The 21450-nt window shown below is 38.6% G+C and overlaps 1 protein-coding gene across 1 annotated transcript in view; it reads right to left on the minus strand.

Moving 5' to 3' along the window:
• The window catches only part of LOC591027 (huntingtin), a 61516-nt gene extending 41515 nt beyond the window's left edge, over positions 1 to 20001 (minus strand). Inside the window, exons 1-17 of the mRNA XM_030985339.1 lie at positions 19796 to 20001; positions 14845 to 14928; positions 14274 to 14394; positions 13391 to 13450; positions 12563 to 12709; positions 11555 to 11626; positions 10935 to 11076; positions 10165 to 10346; positions 9359 to 9569; positions 7859 to 8404; positions 6012 to 6233; positions 5371 to 5535; positions 4013 to 4107; positions 2742 to 2881; positions 2077 to 2137; positions 1436 to 1536; positions 643 to 910 (exon numbers count right to left, since the gene is read on the minus strand). Of these exons, the coding sequence (XP_030841199.1) occupies positions 643 to 910; positions 1436 to 1536; positions 2077 to 2137; positions 2742 to 2881; positions 4013 to 4107; positions 5371 to 5535; positions 6012 to 6233; positions 7859 to 8404; positions 9359 to 9569; positions 10165 to 10346; positions 10935 to 11076; positions 11555 to 11626; positions 12563 to 12709; positions 13391 to 13450; positions 14274 to 14394; positions 14845 to 14928; positions 19796 to 19911 (2733 nt within the window). The 5' untranslated portion in view covers positions 19912 to 20001. The remainder of the gene's footprint in view (positions 1 to 642; positions 911 to 1435; positions 1537 to 2076; positions 2138 to 2741; positions 2882 to 4012; positions 4108 to 5370; positions 5536 to 6011; positions 6234 to 7858; positions 8405 to 9358; positions 9570 to 10164; positions 10347 to 10934; positions 11077 to 11554; positions 11627 to 12562; positions 12710 to 13390; positions 13451 to 14273; positions 14395 to 14844; positions 14929 to 19795) is intronic.
• Between the last annotated feature and the right edge of the window lie 1449 nt (positions 20002 to 21450).

The following is a 21450-nucleotide window of genomic DNA, read 5'->3' on the forward strand; positions in this document are numbered from 1 at the left end:
AGATTTGAGAAGGTGTTTCTCAGTTTGTGCAAGCTAGCTGGCAAGGCTTATACGACATACACTTACATGGAAATACACATACTTCTTACAAGTGATGCAGGGTACATTATAGGTCTGAGGAGATTTTGGTATTTTAGGTATTTTAGCAGATATTTTTCAAGCAATCTCATTCACGCTTGTGCTTTGATTAAACCAAAGAATGAGGTTGCATTGAACCTAAGCACTATTCAATTTCTATTTAATCATCTGCATTTGTTTTAAAACAAGCATTTTTTTATCACAACCCTACTGTGAAGACTGTTTTGTGCCAGGCATTGTTGTCAGTGGATGAGGTTGTTATATACAAAGTGAGAGAACTGTATGTTTATGACTTCTTCTTCTTCTTTAGGATAATCTGCCTCATTCACTGCTGAAGATTCTTGAAGATGATTGTGTAAGTGCATGTGTGTGGCGACATGGGGATGCCAAGGTGTGAAGGTGAAAGGTGTATATATACATAGTGCCAGTAAAAATGTTGCCAGAATTTACTTCCCGTCTGTCTTTAGTTGTTGCTGGAAGGCTTCCAATGACGGAGCCATGTTGATACATGACTTATCATTGAGGTACAAAAATGGAATATAAAGAACCAAGAGTTTGACTCACAGTGCTGTATCTGGACATGGTGTTGCTCATGACATCAAAGAGTACAGAAACCATCCTGGAGAGAGCCGATTCAGAGAATGCACATCCTCCCTCTGAAGATCTGCTTTGGAACACTGGCAGGCTTTCCATGGTGGCTGTAATGGCCGGCGTGTAGGGCTGGAGGTCCCTCATCACAGGGTCCAGGTAGCGGGACACATGGACCTTGGCTAGGGAAGAGATGGATTCCTGGTGGGGTTGGTCCACTGGGTAGAACAGCTTTGGTACAAGTCTAGACATAAAGAGATTGATCATTCAAAGTATAGATCGATGAATCATTTCTGCCTAAATGTACAAATGCTTTGCAACATTATACTTGCATAAAAACTGGTACCTACAAGAACATGTACCAGCATATCCTTACAGGCATACTTCAAATAAAGTAAGTTAAAAATACATTACATACAAATCTTATAATGCTATATTCATTGCACCAACAGTAGAACCAAGTTAATCTGAAATCATTCCTATCTTTCAACAAAGAAGAACCATCAGCAAAATAACAGTTCCAAATTTAAACTTAACAAAATGATATCAATTCACAGTGATATGCATGTGATTGAGGTCAGGTTTCTCTTGTTTCTTTGGCGGTTATTTGTAATCTCACAAATGCCTCTTCTTTCAAACAAACCACAAATATATAGACAGAGGAATCATTAAAAAATAAAAATTAAATCAGACTCTGAAAAATAAAGTTTTGATAAAGTGATAATAAAGAAATAAAAAGAGAGAGGTAGGGGGCTGTCTCCTGACTTACTTGGAAAGTGCCTCTCCAGCTGCAGTTCTGACCCTGCCATCTTCACTACCTATGAGCTTGAGAACCACCTCCTCTAGGACTACTCTCTGAATATCTTCTCTCTGTAACAACAAAGTAAAAACAACAACAATAAGTAATAATAATATTCTGTTCTTGTATAGCGCAAAGCACATTGTGATATAACATACCTGCACATATGCGCTTCAAAAGAGCTTTGGAATTACCTAGACTTTAGCTCCGCCCGCCGTTATCGATGCACAGAGTATTTCAAGTCAGTATTCTTGAAAGTTGAGTCAGAGCGCCACTGTCAGTATTACAACACACACTCCGGCAACATTTATTCAGTCTGTGGTAAACTTTTGGGGATTCAACATTTGCTCCAGGAATAAAATTGCTCTGGGCATTCTTTCATCAAAGATATAGGGTTAGTGTTGGTGTTGCAATCCAGATTTGAATGATGTTCTATTTGTGTTGTGAATTCTTGAATTTGATAGTTTATCATTTCAGTGTAACATCCATTTTGCAATGTTTGCTAAAGCTATATCATAGAAACTTCAAACAAATTGTGAATGGGGGAAATGTTCCTAGCCACTATATCTAGCACAATTTATCACAGATTGTTTTCATTAAGACAAGCTTACCATGAACGTGTATCCTCTCTTCAGCTCCTCCACTTTCCTAGCCTCAAGATAGTGAAGCAGTCTGTGCATAATCAGGACAATACATAGAGAGAGACAGCCAGACATATATAAAGAGAGAGAGACAAACAGACAGACAAACAGACAGAAAGAGAGAGAGACAAACAGACAGACAGAGAGAAAGGGAGATAGTGGGTAAAGAAACATTAATAAGACAAGAAGGGAGCTAGTGGAAAGGATGCATTACCTTTTTCTGAGATACTGCAATTAATTTGTTTGCCATTACAGATCATATCAGAACTACTGCCTGTTTTGCAGATGTTATATATTTCCTAGCAACTTCTGTTGCAACTTCGTATATTCCTAAATGTAGTATTTTGAACTGGGGTGGTATTATGAAAACTATTGGTATGTTATCTATTATGTTTAGTGAAAAGATGTACATTGTCATAACAAATCATTATTAGGAAAATTCAGTGATTAATATCTGCACAAAGTCGGCTGAGTAGACATCTCTGCTAGCACCAATAAAATTGTTTATTCCGCAACAATTACAGTTTGTTTTGAGATTTAACATCTTTTATCTAACATAAAGATAGCGTTTCATAATATGTATCTGTATCTATAGTATATCTATGAAATATGGGTTTTCATCTATCGTCACTTACTTGAAGTCAAATCCACTAATCAATTCCATTAGCTCCACTTGAACCAACCAATACGTGGTACTGGACAGTTTCAAAAGGTCATAGGTCAACGTCAGGCCTAAATTGCCATGACAACTTCTGCATAGCTCTTGAAGGCACAGCTGTATAAAGACACAAAGCACATTTAAAAGACTGTGAGTATAAGCAATAGTACAGATATTTAAAAATATATATATCGTCGGTGGGGTGACAAAACCTTGTATCTCAATTTTTTGAGATTTTTTTTCTTCCCATAATTGTGTACCTAATGGCCTACGACACCACCTGATAAATCCATGGAACACCTCCTGTCTCGGTTTTTTCACAAATTCCACACAAAGGACGGTGTCACAGCACTAAATCTGTTGAGACAGGAAATGTTTTTTCGCTCTCCTGAGAATTCATGATTTTTGAGATACGAGGTTTTGTCACCCCACCGACGATATGTATAATCTGGTGAACTTGACTGATAGTTCACTGTAGCCAATATTTGATAAACCTTTACATGTCAACCTGTAAATGTAGATGCTACAAGTGAAACAGGACCTTCAACGAAAGACCAGACTCATAGTACAGGGAAAATGGACAAGAAATGAAAAAGATAATGGTGGCAATGATGACGATGATGATGATGATGATGATGGTGATGATGATGATGGTGATGATGATGATGATGATGATGATGATGATGGTGATGATGATGATGATGGTGATGATGATGATGGTGATGATGATGATGATGATGGTGATGATGGTGATGATGATGACGATGATGATGATGATGGTGATGGTGATGGTGGTGGTGCTGATGATGATGATGATGGTGGTGGTGATGATGATGACGATGATGATGATGATGATGGTGATGATGATGATGGTGATGATGATGATGATGGTGATGATGATGATGATGATGGTGATGATGATGATGGTGGTGATGATGATGATGAGGATGACAATGATGATGATGATGATGATGATGGTGGTGGTGGTGGTGAATATACTTTGAAATTTTGTACTTATTCCCGTACATTATACTTGATTTGAAATATTTTATATTTTATTTTTTTCTTGTGTGGAATCTACTCTTATAGGCCTGTATACAAAATATAAAAAAAAGAATTTAAACGTTTTTTTATGTAAAATGTGGAATAAATAAACTTCAAACTTTAAACTTCAATGATGAAGATGATGATGAAAATGATGGAGATGATGATGATGATGTTGATGATGATGATCTGGTTTAGACATACCTTGGCCGATTGACATATACTTCTTGCAGTGACAGAGGAATCATCCGAGACCGATGTGGAGAGCAGGGACACCAGATACTCGATGCTTACTGGATCTGCACAGAACAAACATACAGTAATCACAATTGATCCAAATTGACAGCAACTTAACTTTAAAAAGGTTAATTACAATCACATCTCTTAAAGCCTCTCTAAAGTGTTGGGAGCCCCAAAGATTTGATGGCAAAATTTCACTTAAACTGTATCATAGTTTGAAAGAGGATGTAATTTAAGATGGATTTTCAAAATTTCAAAAGTTGAATATTGTTGAAAGAATACAAATTTTAGGTTTTCTGCATACAACAAAAAACCCAAATTATGTATTCTTTTATCAATATTTGTCTTCAAAAACATTTGTTTTGAAGATCCTTGCAGAAATGTGTCTTAAATGACATCCTCTTTCATATTATGATACGATTTAAGTGAAATTTTGCCATCAATTTTTTAGTGCATTTGAGGCTCCCAACAATGTAGAGGGGCTTTAACATAAGAGGGTAAAAATGTAGAGGGTTTGTGATTGCTTTGGATAAATTAAACTCTTCATAAGACAGGACCAAGATACTATATCAATACTAACTGATAATTGGTAATGCTCGACATGAAATTGCTGAGATGACACTGATTCAGATATTACTGATTGACAGATCAGGGCCCTGTTTCATCAAATTTGTTATCAATAACCAGTTACAACTAACCGTTATAAGCTACTGAAATCATGTTATTTGAATGGTTGAAGGCAAATTTGTAATAGATTTTTTGAATTTGTAAGTGATAACAAGTTTTACGAAACAGGGCCCTGGATCTTTTCTTATAAAGAGTTGCAATTGATCAGGATTAATCGCAAGTCATCAATCAACACTTACTTCTATCTCTGTAGTACAGAGTTGCGATTAATACCAAGCTGTGATCAATTTTAATAAATCGTAACCGTTTATAAGACCAGGCTCAGGTTCTCATTTCTTTCATCATGTACATAAGAATAAACATCTGGATCTACCTGACAACACACAATCTATTATCATTATAATTACCTCTTTAATGTGAGACTTACAATTGATGAAACAACACATCATGAATATAAATGCTAGCAGATGAAATTCTGCAATAATGGTTCTTATCCATGAAGATGACAATACAACAATTTTGAGGACAGAAGTAGGACTATCACAACGGACCAAGCAAAACTAAAATAACAGCTAAGATCTACTGGGATAACTTCAAGGAGCTGCTAAAGGGATTCACTCCAAGATCTAATGGCGATAGGGAAAAAATATAAACAAAAATACAAGAGTACTCCATAGTAGAGTAGAGGTACCTACCTGTATTACTTTCTTCACATATCCGCCAGCACCAATCAGTGTACAGGTAATTAGATTCAATCAGAGAAGCCTTCAACATTTGACCAATCAGCAGTAAGGTTTGTCCTCTCAGCTGGGGGTCAGAGTGACCCACATACAGAAGAAGGTCACGGATGTATTGCTCATCTGTCAATTGAAAAAATCAAATGTTGTTTATTCATGCCTTCATTTGTTTAATCATTAATTTGTTCACTCACTTATTAATTTATTGATTTCATTATGTCTTCATTCATTTCGTCTTCATTTATTCATTCAATTATTTATTATTTTTCTTTTTTGTCATTTATCCATTTTTATTATTTATTCATTAATCCATTCATTTATTTCTGAATGATTGCATTAAACATATCACTTACATACTGAGTAACTTTGAGTAACTTTGTTATTTACACAGAAATACTAAACAAATGTATCATTACTGCTTGGGTGGCATTCATTCCAAAATGGATTCTTCTTCCGTAAAATTACAAGTATAATGCGCTATACAAGAATCTACTGATTATTTTTATCATTACAATCTCATCACTTGTCTGTCAAAGTACAAAAAGAAGCAACAACCACAGACCAGCATCATCTTATCTATTAAACTAGATGATACTAACCTTCTACTTTGGCTCCTCCTTCTGTTCCTTTGAAGAGACGGTCAAAGAAAAGCCTGGGGTACATGCCGATGATATGACCAGCACAGCCCATGGCCAGTACCTTCACGCTGACCCTAGCCTTGCGGTCAGGGATGAGTGACCCCTGGTAACCGGTCAGTAGGAAAGAGCTGGACAGTAGACGTAAGAGATGACGCAGGGGCAAGTCCTCATCAGTATAGCATCCTGTAATGAAGAAGAAGAATATTATCCCATTGACTGCTGAATTATCTCATTCTCATAGATTTTCTTAAAGGAGCTACACGGTGTTAGTATGCAATGGGTGAAATTGTATCTGCACAGCGCATATCACATGATATAACACCCCAACCCATGTACTAACCCTTTCGCTTTAGCTCCAGGAACAAGTATCAGCACAGAAGGTATTTCAAGGAATACATCCTTCCAGGTACCAATTAACACCTGGGTAAAGAGAGACAGCTATAGATAAGATGTCCTTGTCAAAGGACATATGCACCAGGAGGGTAGCAGGTCATACAAATTACAATGACAAATATTTTATTTTGAAATTTGTGAATTGAAGCATACAAAAGGAGGAATTAATCAAGAATGAATGGATTTTGCTTTGTGTCATTAACTTTGCCGACCAAATGTTTATGCAAGGGTCACTCTGTGGCCTGGACCCACCCTCCTCAGAGGTCGCCAAATATCGACGTCGACTCGACGCCTAAGCCTGACCCTGACCTATTTGTTGTTGTAGTGAAGTCCTAACGTTCGTTTTTCTTCATTGGGTGAAGCTTTACTATACAAATTGATGAAATGTGTGAAGCTTTGACGAGTAATTTGTTTTTTCTGGTGATGTGACATCGAATCCAATCGGTCGCCTTGTTTGTTCAGGTGATGTGACATCGAAGCCACTACCGGTCGCGTCGAAAATATGTCGAAATCATGTCGAAATCGTGCGTTTCAAAACAACTATTTAATTTTTATTCCGGTCACTCATGCACTCGCAGAGTGATCGTCCTGAGGTCACCGAACTTTTCTCCAGCGAAACTGATTTCGAGATTTCACGAGATCGTTTTCGAGTAGTCTACTAGTCTCCTACACATAACTAGTTGCGTGAGTATTCGCAGTATACGTGCCTGAAAGGCCAGCCTCAAGTCTGGAAACGAGACTAGTAGCCTACGAGCTGTCGGTATTGTACCCAGCATGCGCAGCGCAGATCGTGCCAAGTTTTGGCCCCAAGTTTTTGCGAGGTGAGTTGAAAAAAAATAGAAAGTTCAGAGTTTTCCGATCATTTTGAGACGGTACTACTCCGACCCTGTTTTACGATTGATTATTAACGAAATCTGTGCATAAAACTTAGCCTATATTTTCGCGAGATTTCAATGTTGACGTATTCCACAAAGGTATTACGCCACAGCAGTGCCGTGCGCTCGAGTCGAAGCCTTACGAATATGGTGAAACAGTGGTGAAGCTTGAACTATGCAAATGGCCAGTATGGTGAAACAGTGGTGAAGCTTCAGACCGGCCGAAAACTTACAAAAGTGAAGCCTCACCTATGGAAAACTGACACAAGTGAAGCCTCACCTATGTAAAACTGACAAAAGTGAAGCATCACCTATGCAAATAATTCAAAGGGTGAAGCCTGGACTAACACATTTGCTGATAAGAGTGATGCTTTGCCTTTGTTTTTTGTAAAGCACATGAAGTGATGGTGAAACCCTGAGGTTACAAATAATTGGCTCAGGTGAAGAAAGGTGATGACCTGAGGAGGGTGGGTCCAGGCCACAGAGTGACCCTTGCATTAATTGTTTACGCCCTGATTATCATCAAACATTCCTACTCACCAATATCTCCAGGTCTAAATGTTACTTCTACATCAGGTGAGCCTTCTTCAATGGTGGCAGTCCTGTCCCGTATAGGACTGATATCATCTGTATCTCCTGGACTGTCCAAGACCTCATCACTAGAGGGCGTTGTAGCAGCGTAATCATCTGCCTCAATGCCTTGCTCTACCTCCTCTCCACCATTCTCCATTACACCCTCCGACCCTACCCTTCCAACATCTCCTCCATTGTCCTCCACACCACCGATCGCCATATTGGAGTAATCGGACGTTCCATCATCCATGACGAGCTCTGAGGTCTCGGTCTCAAGATCGGCCAGACTGGCGTTGCTCTGGTCACCGAACGCGGAGAGGTCACGGGAGGTGCGGCCCGATTGGGCGTCGGCATACAGAGAGGAGGGGATGGACTCTAGACTGGTGGTTGAGTACCGGGCGGAGGTGGGTGTGGTTGCTAGACCGGAAGATGAGGTCTCTGATGGTGCTGATGTAGAGTACTGGTCTTCATCGAGACCCGAGTCGGTCGTGAAGGTGCTACCTTCCTCACCTTCTGTGGGATGAAAACCGATATGCTCAAGATATCGTAACTTTCATTCGTCTAAATATGTACCACTCCTTACATAATTAATAAATCTCAATCATATTTAGAGTTCTTTTGACCTTCAGAGGAACATTTTTTGTTGACGTGTCATGGTCTTATGGATACATGCATGTACAGATTCTGGATCAACTTAAGTTCACCGTTATACAGAAGAACAAGAAGAGAACATGGGACTTTGGGGTCACTGAAAGCAAATGAAAATCTAAAGAGTCCCCTTTATTAAAAAGAGTTAGTATGGAACCCTAGGTGTTGAAATCTACCAAGCGCTGAAGAACTTTTCTTCTGAACAGAAGTCCAGGGGGGTGTTTCACAAAGATCCTAAATAATAATAATAATAATAATAATAATAGCCTAATAGTCCACTCCAAATTTTATTAAACCGAAACGGAAATTCTTTTTGCCCAATTGATCGTGAGCCCGGCAGCCACTGAGCAGCGCCAGATCGACGTTGCTCTATCCCTTATTGTTGAACGCCAAACAAGGTAGCAACAACTCCCATCTTTTAACGTCTTTTGGTAAGACGCGGCCGGGGTTCGAACCCACGACCTCCCGGTTGTGAGGCGGACGCTCTACTTACTGAGCCAACACTCCGGTATATTGAACTTATCTCTAAGTTGGACTTAAAAGTTTTGGAACGCTGTTAACATCTATTATAATATTTTGTAAAAAAGTTATTTTAAGAGGCTTAAAATGTTGATTCAAATCATTCATAATTTTCTATTATGAAAGAGATTTCATATTCTTGATGTGGAATTTATGAAAAGTCTAAAATACTTCAATTTTACTTCTGAATGTATTTCATTATAAGGCTACAAATGGCTTTCCATAATATTTAAGTTCAACTTAGAGATAAGTTCAACTTAGCATCTTTGTGAAACACCCCCCAGTCTGTATTATTCCTACCTGTGGTTGATCCAGCTGGCCCTTCTCCATCCTTCGGAGACCCTTTCTCCTTGTCTTCATAGATGCTGATCTTGGCAATCCCCTCCTTGGACATCAGGATGTCCAGTAAGGGTTTGGGAGGGTCCTTCAAGAGCTGCTGAAGGGCATCCAGTGTTGCAGTCAGGACGTTGTGGTCAGCGTGCCTGGTGCAATGGATCAAGTACTCAAAGATCTGTGTCAAAACAAACGCATATGAAAATGATGATAAATGACTGGAACAAACTATTTAAAAGCATTTGGGGGAATAACTTATGACTGAATAGACTAAACCCTTGAGGAGGAGGTGAGTTGGCTCATTCGGTAAAACAACTGACTGTCGAACCAAAGATCTTGGGTTCGAATCCCACCCTGGCAGAAGATTGAAGCCTGCGTTGTGTGTTAACGTGCCCCTCACGTTGTTTCATAGACGCAGGCTATGTTAAGTGGAAAACACTCAGTCCCTCGTAGAGGACGTTGAATGGAGGCCCCATGTAGAGAAGAGTCACTACTTTAGCACTTTAAGAACCCACTGCACTATTTGTATAAGTGTAGGGGGAAACCCAGGTGTAGTGGTCCACCTGCACACCCCCAATCAGTTATACCGGGAGGAGAGACCAGAGGGTTACAGTGATTCAGGCGACGCCTAATTAATAATAATAGTCCCGATATTCACATCATAAATGACATTGAGAAGCATTTGATTTTCTAACTTAATTTCATTTTAACTTCCCCAGATACAAGGTATCATACAAACAAACATAACTCTGACACTGATGAAGCAAACATACCTTTACAAGTTGTTCATCTTTGACCCCAGTCTCCTCTTCCTTCTTGGTGACCCCAAAGCTGCCCTTTAACCCTTGTTCCTTTGCTCTCTGCATGACCAGATGAGGGACGGTGTAACGCAAGCAGAGCAAGACACCAAGGTGGATCTGAACAGGGAAACTCTCCTTCACAGGTATTACAAACACTACAAAAAGAATAGAATGCAAACCACTTCATTACACACTTAGTTGAAATTGGGTGCATAAATATCATAGCGATGAATGTTTTTAATTGATTAAATTTCATGAATGTGATAGTCCTTCACTTTATCCAACTTTCAGACTACACTTTCTGACCTAACATTTCGCTTAATTCCTCCATTTTTTCCATTTTTTAACATAATTTACCAACATCCTTCAATACAAATACTACGATGTCGATGATGTTAATCTATGTTTTCAATTAAAAAACATCCACTCAGTATGAGAACCTTCACAGAACATAAATAGTTGCTACATGTATGCCTGGCATTCCCCAATTATACATAAAAATAATATTTTGATAAGTTAGAGGAGCAAGTTCTTCATTCATAACTACATGAAAAACGTGCAAACAAATAAAAAAAAAATTAAAAATATACATTTATAGGCAAATATAAAAAGCTTGAGTGCACTTTTCTGTGTAAAATTGATTTTGATCTATGATATCAAAGAATATGTCATCTTGTAAAGAAAAAAATGTAAAGATATCACAATGAGACATGGTTTATCTTCGTAATCACTATCAAACTCACTGAGTAGAGCCTGCACAAGCCATGAGAAGTAGAGGGCAGGCTTGCGACCGTACTGACAGATCAAGACAATACACCTAGCTGCTGTTCTCCTTGTGGTGGCCGAGGTGTGCTTCAGGTTCGGGAATAACACCTTCATCAGATTCTGTAAGATGATTTCAAAAGATATTGATCATAAACTCTTAGAATGTGATATATCTTTCAGGACTATTAGTTATATGGCTTGAAGATTTGTTCTTCATAAAATTCTGGGGAAAATGATCAAAAGACATTAAGGACTTTGATGCAGAGATAAGAGAATGAGGCTGCATAGGCTGGGAAGCCACATCATTCTATTAATGTTCAATATATATAAACATACTTGATCCGTTATCCTTACAAGCATACAACATTACAAAGTCAATGTTGGTCTTGTGATGTAATCTGGTCAATGAATCCAATCTGAATGACTATCATTTTATCCACATAGGCAAAAGAGGTCCAAATTCCAATTAGTTGTTTCAGACTTGCACGTTTTGAGATTAGGAGAATGAATGTATTCTATGGAACGACTTACCAGGTACCTGTATGAAGATGAAAAAAAAATCGAAAAAAATGTAATAAAAAGAGAAACAAATAATCACCTTGACTTCTGTGTCTGTAAGAAAGGTCCCAAGAACTGGAAGAGTTTTGATGAGGAAATTCATCAAGGCTTCCTGTAAATTAGAAAAATAAAGTTCATCATGTTATTGTACTATGTAAAGGTAACCACTCAATCAAAAAGCATTCCATAACATTTACTAATGTAAGAAACTTGCTTTCTGGCAAATGCCAAATGGAAAGAAAATGTCATGAAACAAGACTAAACTACTCATTGTCATGTCAATGTATGACAAAATTTACATATGGTACTTCAATGACTTACTGTAACAGAATATGAAAATAGAACAAATATTTTTCCTGCTGGTTTTCGCTAAAGTTTCATGAAAACTCATAATATATACACTCATGAGTCTTGAGGTGTTCATAACCATGACATACTATGCATTTACACTAATACTCAAGGTACAATAGTAACAATAGTTTCAATGCATGTCTGATGATTATTTCAATTAAAAACAAGCATTGTGAAAGATTTATTTCTTCTTTTTGTTTTTTTAAGCTCAGAACAACCAGGGGATTTATAGCTATGATTCCCACATTTCCTTCTTTCCAGAGCTAGACTGACAATGGAAAATATCATTAGATTATTTGGTTTAAATGTTGAATAGTTGAAGGCCTTGGATGGTTCTCCAACACAAGCTCCAGGCTTTATCTCATCAAAGACTTAGGGTTAGACCTAGGGCTGCGACTAGGTGTTACACGTAGGCTAGGTTTACCTATAGTTAATCGAGTTAGGTCCAGGATTGAAAGTTAGTCTAGGAAACTGACTGCAGAGCAATAGTAACTGGAGGATCTTCTGTCATAAACCCTTTAGGAGCCTGCTGCATAAAACTTACCACTAAAAATAACTTTGCCATCAATATTAAATACCATGGCAACATCACTCAAAAGCCAATCAAATCAAGGTTTCCATGGAAGTTACCATTAATGGCAAAGAAACCATCAATCCTAAGTTTTACGCAACAGGGGCTCTGACATCCTATCCTCACCTGAACAATGTCCTCCGGTCTCCTGGATATCCTGGCGATACTAGGAAGGAGATTGATGACGTAAGGTCTGCATTTCTGAGGGCGGATCAGGTGGGCCATCTCTGCAAACCTCCATAGGGCTGCACGAAGACTTCGAGAAGGTCCATTCTGGATGTGAGAATATATTAATGGCATGTGTACATTAAACAAACCTACATGGATCTTGCTACACGTACACACAAAGAGGCATGTATGAAAAGGTACAAACCTGAAGTCAGTAGGCCTGAAATGCTTTCTGTAATCATGATTCTTTGATCTGCATTTTATGAAAGTTTGTTGTGTTGTTTGTGGTGGTGGCTGTGGTGGCAGTGTTTTTCTTTCTTTCCCTCAGAAATTCCTTCATGACTTTGATTTAAACACTAAAGATGAATCCATGTATAATCATTCTTCTTCATCTAAAATGGTTGGTTTACTAACACATTCTCATTTTATGCATACTTTGGAAACAAAGGTTTTTCTTGAACACCCGATAGCTTGCCTGAGGCTTGCCAACATAGCAACGAGTAATGCAGACTGGATTCCAAGTACTATAGTTCATTCTTAATAACAGGCTAATGGAATAACTCGTCACTAGGTCCACAGGAAAGAAACTTCAATTAATTTGAATACGTAAGTAAACCAAATTTTCCAAATTTCCTGGAGTTAAAATAGATGCTATATGTAATTCTTTTTTCTTTTTTTTACTAACACATGAAGTGATTATTCATCAGTATTTGATTGTGTTCTTAATCCCTGGAATATTTCTTATAATCCAATTTTCTGAAATCTTCAAATCTGATCATAACATACCTTCTTAATTTCTTTGTACAGCTCTAACTGCAGCCGACCTAAACTGCTTTCCATGCAAGCCTAAAAATATAAAAAAGAAAAAATACATAAAAATATATTGTATGACAAAATCACAGACAGCAACCTGATTGATAATAGTTATTAATATGACTTTGTAAAGTGAGTTCTTCGGTTATAGCATTTGGGATCATGAAAACAAACTCCTGAATAAAAAGCAAATCATTTCATTGTTCCATATCATATTCTGCATGCCTGCATGTCCCCCCCCCCTCCCCCCTCCCCCCCCAAAAAAAAAAACATGACAAAGATATTTTAAATAAGATACCCGACTATTAATGAAACATTAATAGACGTTTGATTATTATTTCAATAAATAATCAAAAGGCTCTCGGTTATCAAACATGATATACATGTACATATAGATTCATTTACCTCATATGAAGATTCTACATGTATGCACCTAATTGGTGAAGCTGCAGGCATGAAATTGGCTGACTGCTGGGCAGTGCAGTACAGTGACAAATATTTGACCGGGCATAGTTCTCTACTTGCACATACAACTCAAAGAATGCAATGGGCACGCTTGAAGTTAACAATGGGTATGCACACTGAGACATGCGCAATGCTCTTAGACTCTACAAAGAAATACATTTTGACAGGCATATTTTGAGGTAATATATCTTTTTGACCATTGACACTGAGGATGGGGTAAATAAAACAAACATTGACTGCTTAGTTAAAACTATAGCTCCACTGTGATCTCGAGACTGCAATATGCCCCTCGACTTCGTACCAGCGCATAGTACAGTTTCAAGATCACATTGGGCAATAGTTTTAACCGTGCCCTTCAAAGCAGCCCATATTTAGTATAATAACACATTACCTTTATGACCTTGTTGAGACACTCATCTGCTTTCAGTCTGATATCTGACTCACTATCATTGCAAGACGTCAGAAATATCTCCATGGCGATCCCAAGAAACTTGGGAAATTCTCCAAGTGATCTACAACAAAAATATTTTCCAAAACGATTAAATTTAAGCAAAGACATTTCTGAATAGACAGCTACCAAGGACCAAATTATATAAATTCCAGCAATATCTCCTTGTCTATCACTGAAATTTATGGGTTGTAGATCTAACATAATAGTAATATCATAGATATGATATGATATATAGAGAAAGAAAAAATAAGAATTTATCTCATAGTAAACTAGGAACATGTGTGCAAAAACATCTCCTAAAATCAGAGCACCAAGGCTAGATTACAAATGCCATCTTAAAATGTTGTGAAAACCATGACGTTAACACTTGCACCAAAATCTGAGACAAGCAATCATATATCAGGTATGGGTTATGTCAAATGGAACTTAAAAAATGGATCAGCCAGTACAAGTTTACATCTGTATCATAATTAAAGATGATTTGTACTTTTAAAACAATGAGAGTTCATACCTGAAATTTGCAGTAGAAATCCCTTCTGCAATCACGGTCAGGTTAGCAATATAATCCTTCTTGGTTAGCGTTACATCTTTTTTCCTAGAAATAAAAAAACACAAGATGTAAGAGATTTAAACTCATAAACAAAACCAATGACACCAAAAGCCCTAAATAATGACTTGAATCTCAATGAGGGCTCTCATATGGGGCTCAACATTAGCTTTCTTCACAGTGGTCCAGATTGAAATTGTTGGGGTTTATGTACGCTGGGCCGGGCCCCATCTAAATGTCAACATTAGGGGGTCTCTACACTGTTCAGAAACTTTGACATTATAGCATTTTGATTTTGCAACTGTTTCAGCCTACAAACTTTTGCAGTCCCGAGACAGTAGATACCAATTTTCTGTTTCAATTTTGACTGCATACTTTGACAAATTTACTATCTACTTTTGTTAAAATCTACATGCAAAACAAACTGGCTTCTGAACTCAGTGAGGTAAAATTTCTGCTAGAACATGCCTTGTTATACTGGTGTTCTTTCTATTATTCTCATAAAGCAAACTAGACTCCAATAACTGAAAGAGTTAGAGTCTTCAAGACCATCTCTCATTTGGGAGAGAGCCCCAGCCCAGGCTGCATCAATTTCTCAAATCATCATCAAGTCTAACTCTAAGTTTGTGGTCATCTCATAGGCATAGATAAACAAATTACATTAAACATGTTTCAATGCAATGGGATGTCCTTGAAAATAGACTTATGACGATTTTGACACGACATATGCATATTCTTGGTCGGTATTGACTATTGGAGGGGCCTAGGCTGCGCATGAACATGCAAGCCGAGAAGCCCATTCAATGTACCAACCCAGGCTGGGCAGAAAATACACACAAAACGGTCAATGATTTTAAGTTGATCGACAGCCCGTCTGGAATCTCCGCAAAATGTGAAAAATTGAACAGCATAGGGTAGAGTGCCCAGTATTCGGTCACTTTATGAGGAAAAATCGCTAATATTTTGAATTATTACCTCTTTTATTTGGCAATCTACCCATCAAAAGAAAAGAAATTTATTCCTCTAACAGGATTTTATAATCACTTAAAATATAGAATAATGATAAGCAAAATACTTCCGAAAGAAGACAGAGCATTTTTCTGCCCAGAATTCGGTCGCGCCGAATGGAATTCGGTCGCGCCGAATGGAACTCGGTCACACGATTTTTGCGTGGTATCTCCGTTGCCAAGGTGTGAAGCGTATTTGTGCACTATATGGGAAATTATGGGTATACGGGCCGCACGCATGTGCGTACGTCGGGTTGCTTTGCCTGGTCGCACGTACGTACATGCGAGCTTGTATATAAAGGGCTTTCAGCCCGCTGCCCGGGGCAGAATTACCAGTAACCAGATAACAGAAGTATAGACTACGCATCGGAGTGCACTACAAGCAACGGAGATCATCACAGCAACCAGCAAAGGACAGCATCGACGGATTCTGACATATAGTGACGACTCTGGTGAGTAGATTTTACTTTAGTGGCGCTGCGAGTCTTCACTCGTTTCTGCGCAATTAAATTGAGCGAGTTTATCGTTGCGCTTGATATTATTGTGCAACTTGTATTTGTAGTCGTAAATTTGTAGCAGTAAGTTTCGAGCCGTATTTTGACTTGTTATTTACTAGATCTATATCGATCTACGGCGTTCTCGCGGACAACTTCGTGGACCCGAGGAGAAGTAACAAGTCCGTATATCGCTTGTTATTTCTTCTTCTAATTATTGTAGGTCGTAATTTTAGGGTTTTTTCCGTAGAGTAGTAGTTTAGGACCCGTTTTCTTAGCGATTTTTGTATTATTGGGTGTGGCAAGGGACGCCACGTCGGCACGCCCTAGACGCTATTTTTGCATTCCTTCTATTGTGTACCGCACCCCATACCCTATGGTACCTTATTGTTATACTGGGTTGGAGTTTTTCGGGTGCGTACCTTGTATGAGTGATTGTTTGAGGCTGGGTTTATCCCTTCATTTACCTTAGCTTTGGCGTATTATCTTTGATATTTTTGATTGTTTGGGAGTGAAAGTATTTGCTTGGTGTGATTTGGGGTTCATTCACCTCTTATTGAAATTGTTTTTTCCACCCAATTTCGGAGTGCCGATATTTTGTGAGTGGGGAGGGAGAGTGAACCACAGTGGTTATTGCATTGCTGCTGGAATTAAATCTTCGCTAATTTAATTGATCATCGCTAATTTGATTAATCATTTTTGAATTAGAGTTGCTCTCCTACAATTAATTAATCATTTTTGAATTAGAATTGCTCTCCTACAATTAATTAATCATTTTTGAATTAGAGTTGCCCTCTTACAATTAATCAGTTTGGAAGCAGAGTTGCCCTCTTACAATTTTAAGTAACGGGCTTCTCGCTCCGAATGATTTATTGGGTTCAATGATTGTAGGCAAGGGCATATAATTAAATATACTGTTAGGGTTTATATTTTATAAATCGTAGTTAAGTTACTGTAGTGAATACAAATATATATTTAAAAATACAAGTTTATCAAGCTGTTGAATTAGGTCTGAATGTTAACCGTGACATATAATCAACGGCTGTGAATATTGTGTTTGAATATATCGTATTTAAATTTATTGATAGGAAATTAATTTATTTATTAATCGTAGTGTAAGTTACTCCGCCAAAGATATATTGCGGGGACATACAAATATTTCTAAAGAATACAAATTCATGTGAGCGGTTGAATTTAGTCTGAGTGTCCACAACCAGGGACATATAGGAAATTATGGGTATACGGGCCGCACGCATGTGCGTACGTCGGGTTGCTTTGCCTGGTCGCACGTACGTACATGCGAGCTTGTATATAAAGGGCTTTCAGCCCGCTGCCCGGGGCAGAATTACCAGTAACCAGAGTCGTCACTATATGTCAGAATCCGTCGATGCTGTCCTTTGCTGGTTGCTGTGATGATCTCCGTTGCTTGTAGTGCACTCCGATGCGTAGTCTATACTTCTGTTATCTGGTTACTGGTAATTCTGCCCCGGGCAGCGGGCTGAAAGCCCTTTATATACAAGCTCGCATGTACGTACGTGCGACCAGGCAAAGCAACCCGACGTACGCGGAAAGCTGGGACGCGCAAACTCCAACCTTTTCAACGAGAGTACACTTATTTAACTTCGTCACTGAATGTCAGTCATCAGATTTCAGTTTTATTACAACTACACAAAACTCGAAGTATAGGTTTTGAGAAGAGAAGAAGCTGTACAAGCAATCTAATTCATATTAAACCCTCTGTCTCATTGAATGTGAAGAGAACTTATGATCTACCAATTCTTTATTTGATGAACGCGAGGTCAATAAAAAACAAATTTGATGAAATTGTTATTGCAGTTAATAATTATAACGCTGATATTTTGGCGATCACGGAAACCTGGCTGGATCCAGATACACCGATTGATTACTTCTCGATGGCCGGATACATGTCTTTCTCCAAGCCAAGAGTTGGGAAGAAAGGCGGAGGAGTAGCAGCTTACATCAAGCATCGCTTCAAACCACGGGCTCTCCCGATCGACGTACCTGATGGGCTGGAAGTCATCTGGATTCACCTGCGACCACCGCGATTACCTAGGAGAATCTCGGGCATCATAGTTTGTGTTGTATACTACCCTCCTAAGCACCCGACTTCCGATATATATATTGACCATATTGTTTCCACTATTGATCATTTATTAATACAATATCCATATTCCTCCCGACTATAAAAACAAGCGAAAGATAAAAAACAAATAGTCTTTAGCTTGTAAATAGAGCCGGATATTGGGAGGGTATACAAACTTAAAAAGGGTGGGCTCTCGAGAGCTCCAAACCCTCCGGAAGGGGTGGGCTCTGAAGAGCACCAAGCCCCCTCCCCATACCTCCCGGAGCGGGAGGGCTCTTCAGAAGAAGAGCACCACGACTCTCCCCTACTCCCCAGCTGGGGCAAGGGAAACTTCTCCAGCAGCTGAAGCCGGCTGGGGTGATTCCCGGTCAAGGCTACATCCAGCTCCACAATGATTGGTCACTCGAATAATGATAAGCAAAATACTTCCGAAAGAAGACAGAGCATTTTTCTGCCCAGAATTCGGTCGCGCCGAATGGAATTCGGTCACACGATTTTTGCGTGGTATCTCCGTTGCCAAGGTGTGAAGCGTATTTGTGCACTATTTTCACACAATTGCGCAATAAAGCACTGAATGTCAATGCGTTAACCGAATACTGGCCGAGCGATACCGCATGGCAAGGGAATCGTATAAATACCCCTTGCACATCGGCAAGTGCGTCATTTGCAAATTTGCTGCACTGGAGTGAACACGGAAGTGATTCTCTTCACACACATACTAAATTCTTTGCGACAGCACACCTAGTTGTTTTGCAATAGACTTCTACATATGGCTATGCATGTTAGCGCATGTGCTAAGACTTGTAAGAGAACGCGGAAGTGCAGAAAGTTGTGCGACACTGACCAATTTCGAGCTTAGTTGGAGATCTTTCCGGGGCCTTAAATCTGATTTAATTTTGAGAGTTAAGAAAAGTTGTTCAGCTGCCTGAATTGTGCAAGTTTCGTGGCTCATCAATTATTTGTTTAATTTTTACAGCTGTTGAAACGGCTGTCTGACCAAATACTGGGTCTGGGAATGGACCGAATACTGGGCGCGCTACCCTAGATTTTTTTTTCCTCCTTTCTTCTGCTTCCATATTTTGTTTAATGCAACTTGAATTCGGCATAAATATTCATAAATGAATGATACACGTCAATAAAACTAAAAACAACAACATACATGTAGATGATAGATCTACACCATACACCGTCACGCCTACTTGAACGCACAACCCACATTGATTCAGTGCAGGCTTCACTGTGACTGTGAGCTGCTGTGGCTGCCCTACAAATCCCCATTAGGATGAAATGGGAGTGAAATGGATACTCACTTCGCATCTTTGGTGCTCGTATCATCAGCCGATGTCGAGCTCTGCTGGTGATTTTTCAAGGCCTCAAAGGACCTCGCGAGCTTCTCCATGTTGGAAACACTGACCGCTCGATTCATGATGACCAATTGTCCTCAAATTCACTAATTATCTCGTAATTCCAACCATCATTAACTAGAAAATTTACGGTAATTCAACAGCTGATCATCCTTAGCCACGAGAGGGCAGCAGATGTTTTAAGTTCTGTCATGTAGGTCTCACATCGAGAGAAAAGAAAATACAAATTATACAGAAATCTCTAGTTTGATGGGTTGGTTGTATATATTGCTTAATCTTAAAAATAACCAGAGATTTGAAATTAAAAATAAAATCAATTTGATGATATGATAGATAGGAACAATTGAACTAGTTTTTAATTCACCTCGAAATATGAAGCCAAAACGTAAAAAGAAAAAAAAAATGGGCGTGTACATCAAAGGGGGAATTCGAAGCGAGATGCCACAGGAGTAAATGGCTCTATATTATGATCAAAATATTTTATTTTGTTTAGCTGCATCTCTATGCTAAGGGTTGTGTGCACTGCCGACATAACATCTTAGCGTTATTATAATTGTAATTATCCTAATCTTATGCACACCCCCCCCCCCCTCTCTCTCTCTCTCTCTCTCTCTCTCTCTTTATCTCTCATTCTATCTCTCACCGCTCTCTATCTATCTATCTCTCATTCTCTCTCTCTCTCTCTCCTCTCTCTCTCTCTCTTTCTATCTCTCACTCTATCTCTCCCTCTCTCTATCTATTTCATGTCTCTCCCTTTCTAGCATGTTTATTTAGCTATATTATCCATCTATCTATTTACTTCATCAATCTTTCTGTCTATCTATTTATCATTCTATATAGCTATCTATCTACTTTGAGAAATAAACTTCAATCGTAAATAACTGACTTCTTATTACAATAAAAATTTTCGTCAATCGTTTAACTGCACTGATTGTCAAAGAAAAAAAATAGACAACAAACAAACACAACGACATCGAACATAAATGTATTGAAGTATTTCATAATTTATAGCTTTAGTGTTAAGTTGATAATCACAATAATTTTCCAAGGGTTTTGATATTTTCTGACTATTCTTTGAAATTATCGGTACGGATTCGGTTATGTCGTTCATTGGCTCAATCTCATACATAACAGTTTTGTAGTTCATCATAATTATTGTTAACAAGCTGTTTGTACTGTAAGTCATTCAAATCTTAGTTTTGTTTGTTATATTCAAAAAGAGAAATCTTTCTTCCATGAGACGTGACCAACAGTTTCTGTATCTGGATCTGGATGTGTACGATACAGGGCCCTGGGCATAAACGCATCGGTAGAGAGAGAGGCCTAGGCGCGGGTAATTAGAAGGCTCTGCCAATGGCCTTCCTGAATGTGCTGGTTGATGTGGAGTTTATATGGTGTTTTCGTCCAAATGGTTCCATTCAATGATGGTAGATGGGTAGAATGAGCTCCTGTTGTTTTCAGTTTGTGCTCTGATGGGGTTGTAGCACTTGCTGTAGTTGTTTGTCACTCGTCTGTCTATGATATTTGAGGTATTACAGTTTTCAAATTGTCTTGCAAGAATACGTCGTTTGGATTTGATTGGTTGAGCAAAGTTTTGAATC

The sequence above is a fragment of the Strongylocentrotus purpuratus genome, unplaced genomic scaffold, assembly GCF_000002235.5.
Source record: "Strongylocentrotus purpuratus isolate Spur 01 unplaced genomic scaffold, Spur_5.0 spur5_scaffold_15, whole genome shotgun sequence".
Taxonomy (NCBI): Eukaryota; Metazoa; Echinodermata; class Echinoidea; order Camarodonta; family Strongylocentrotidae; genus Strongylocentrotus; species Strongylocentrotus purpuratus.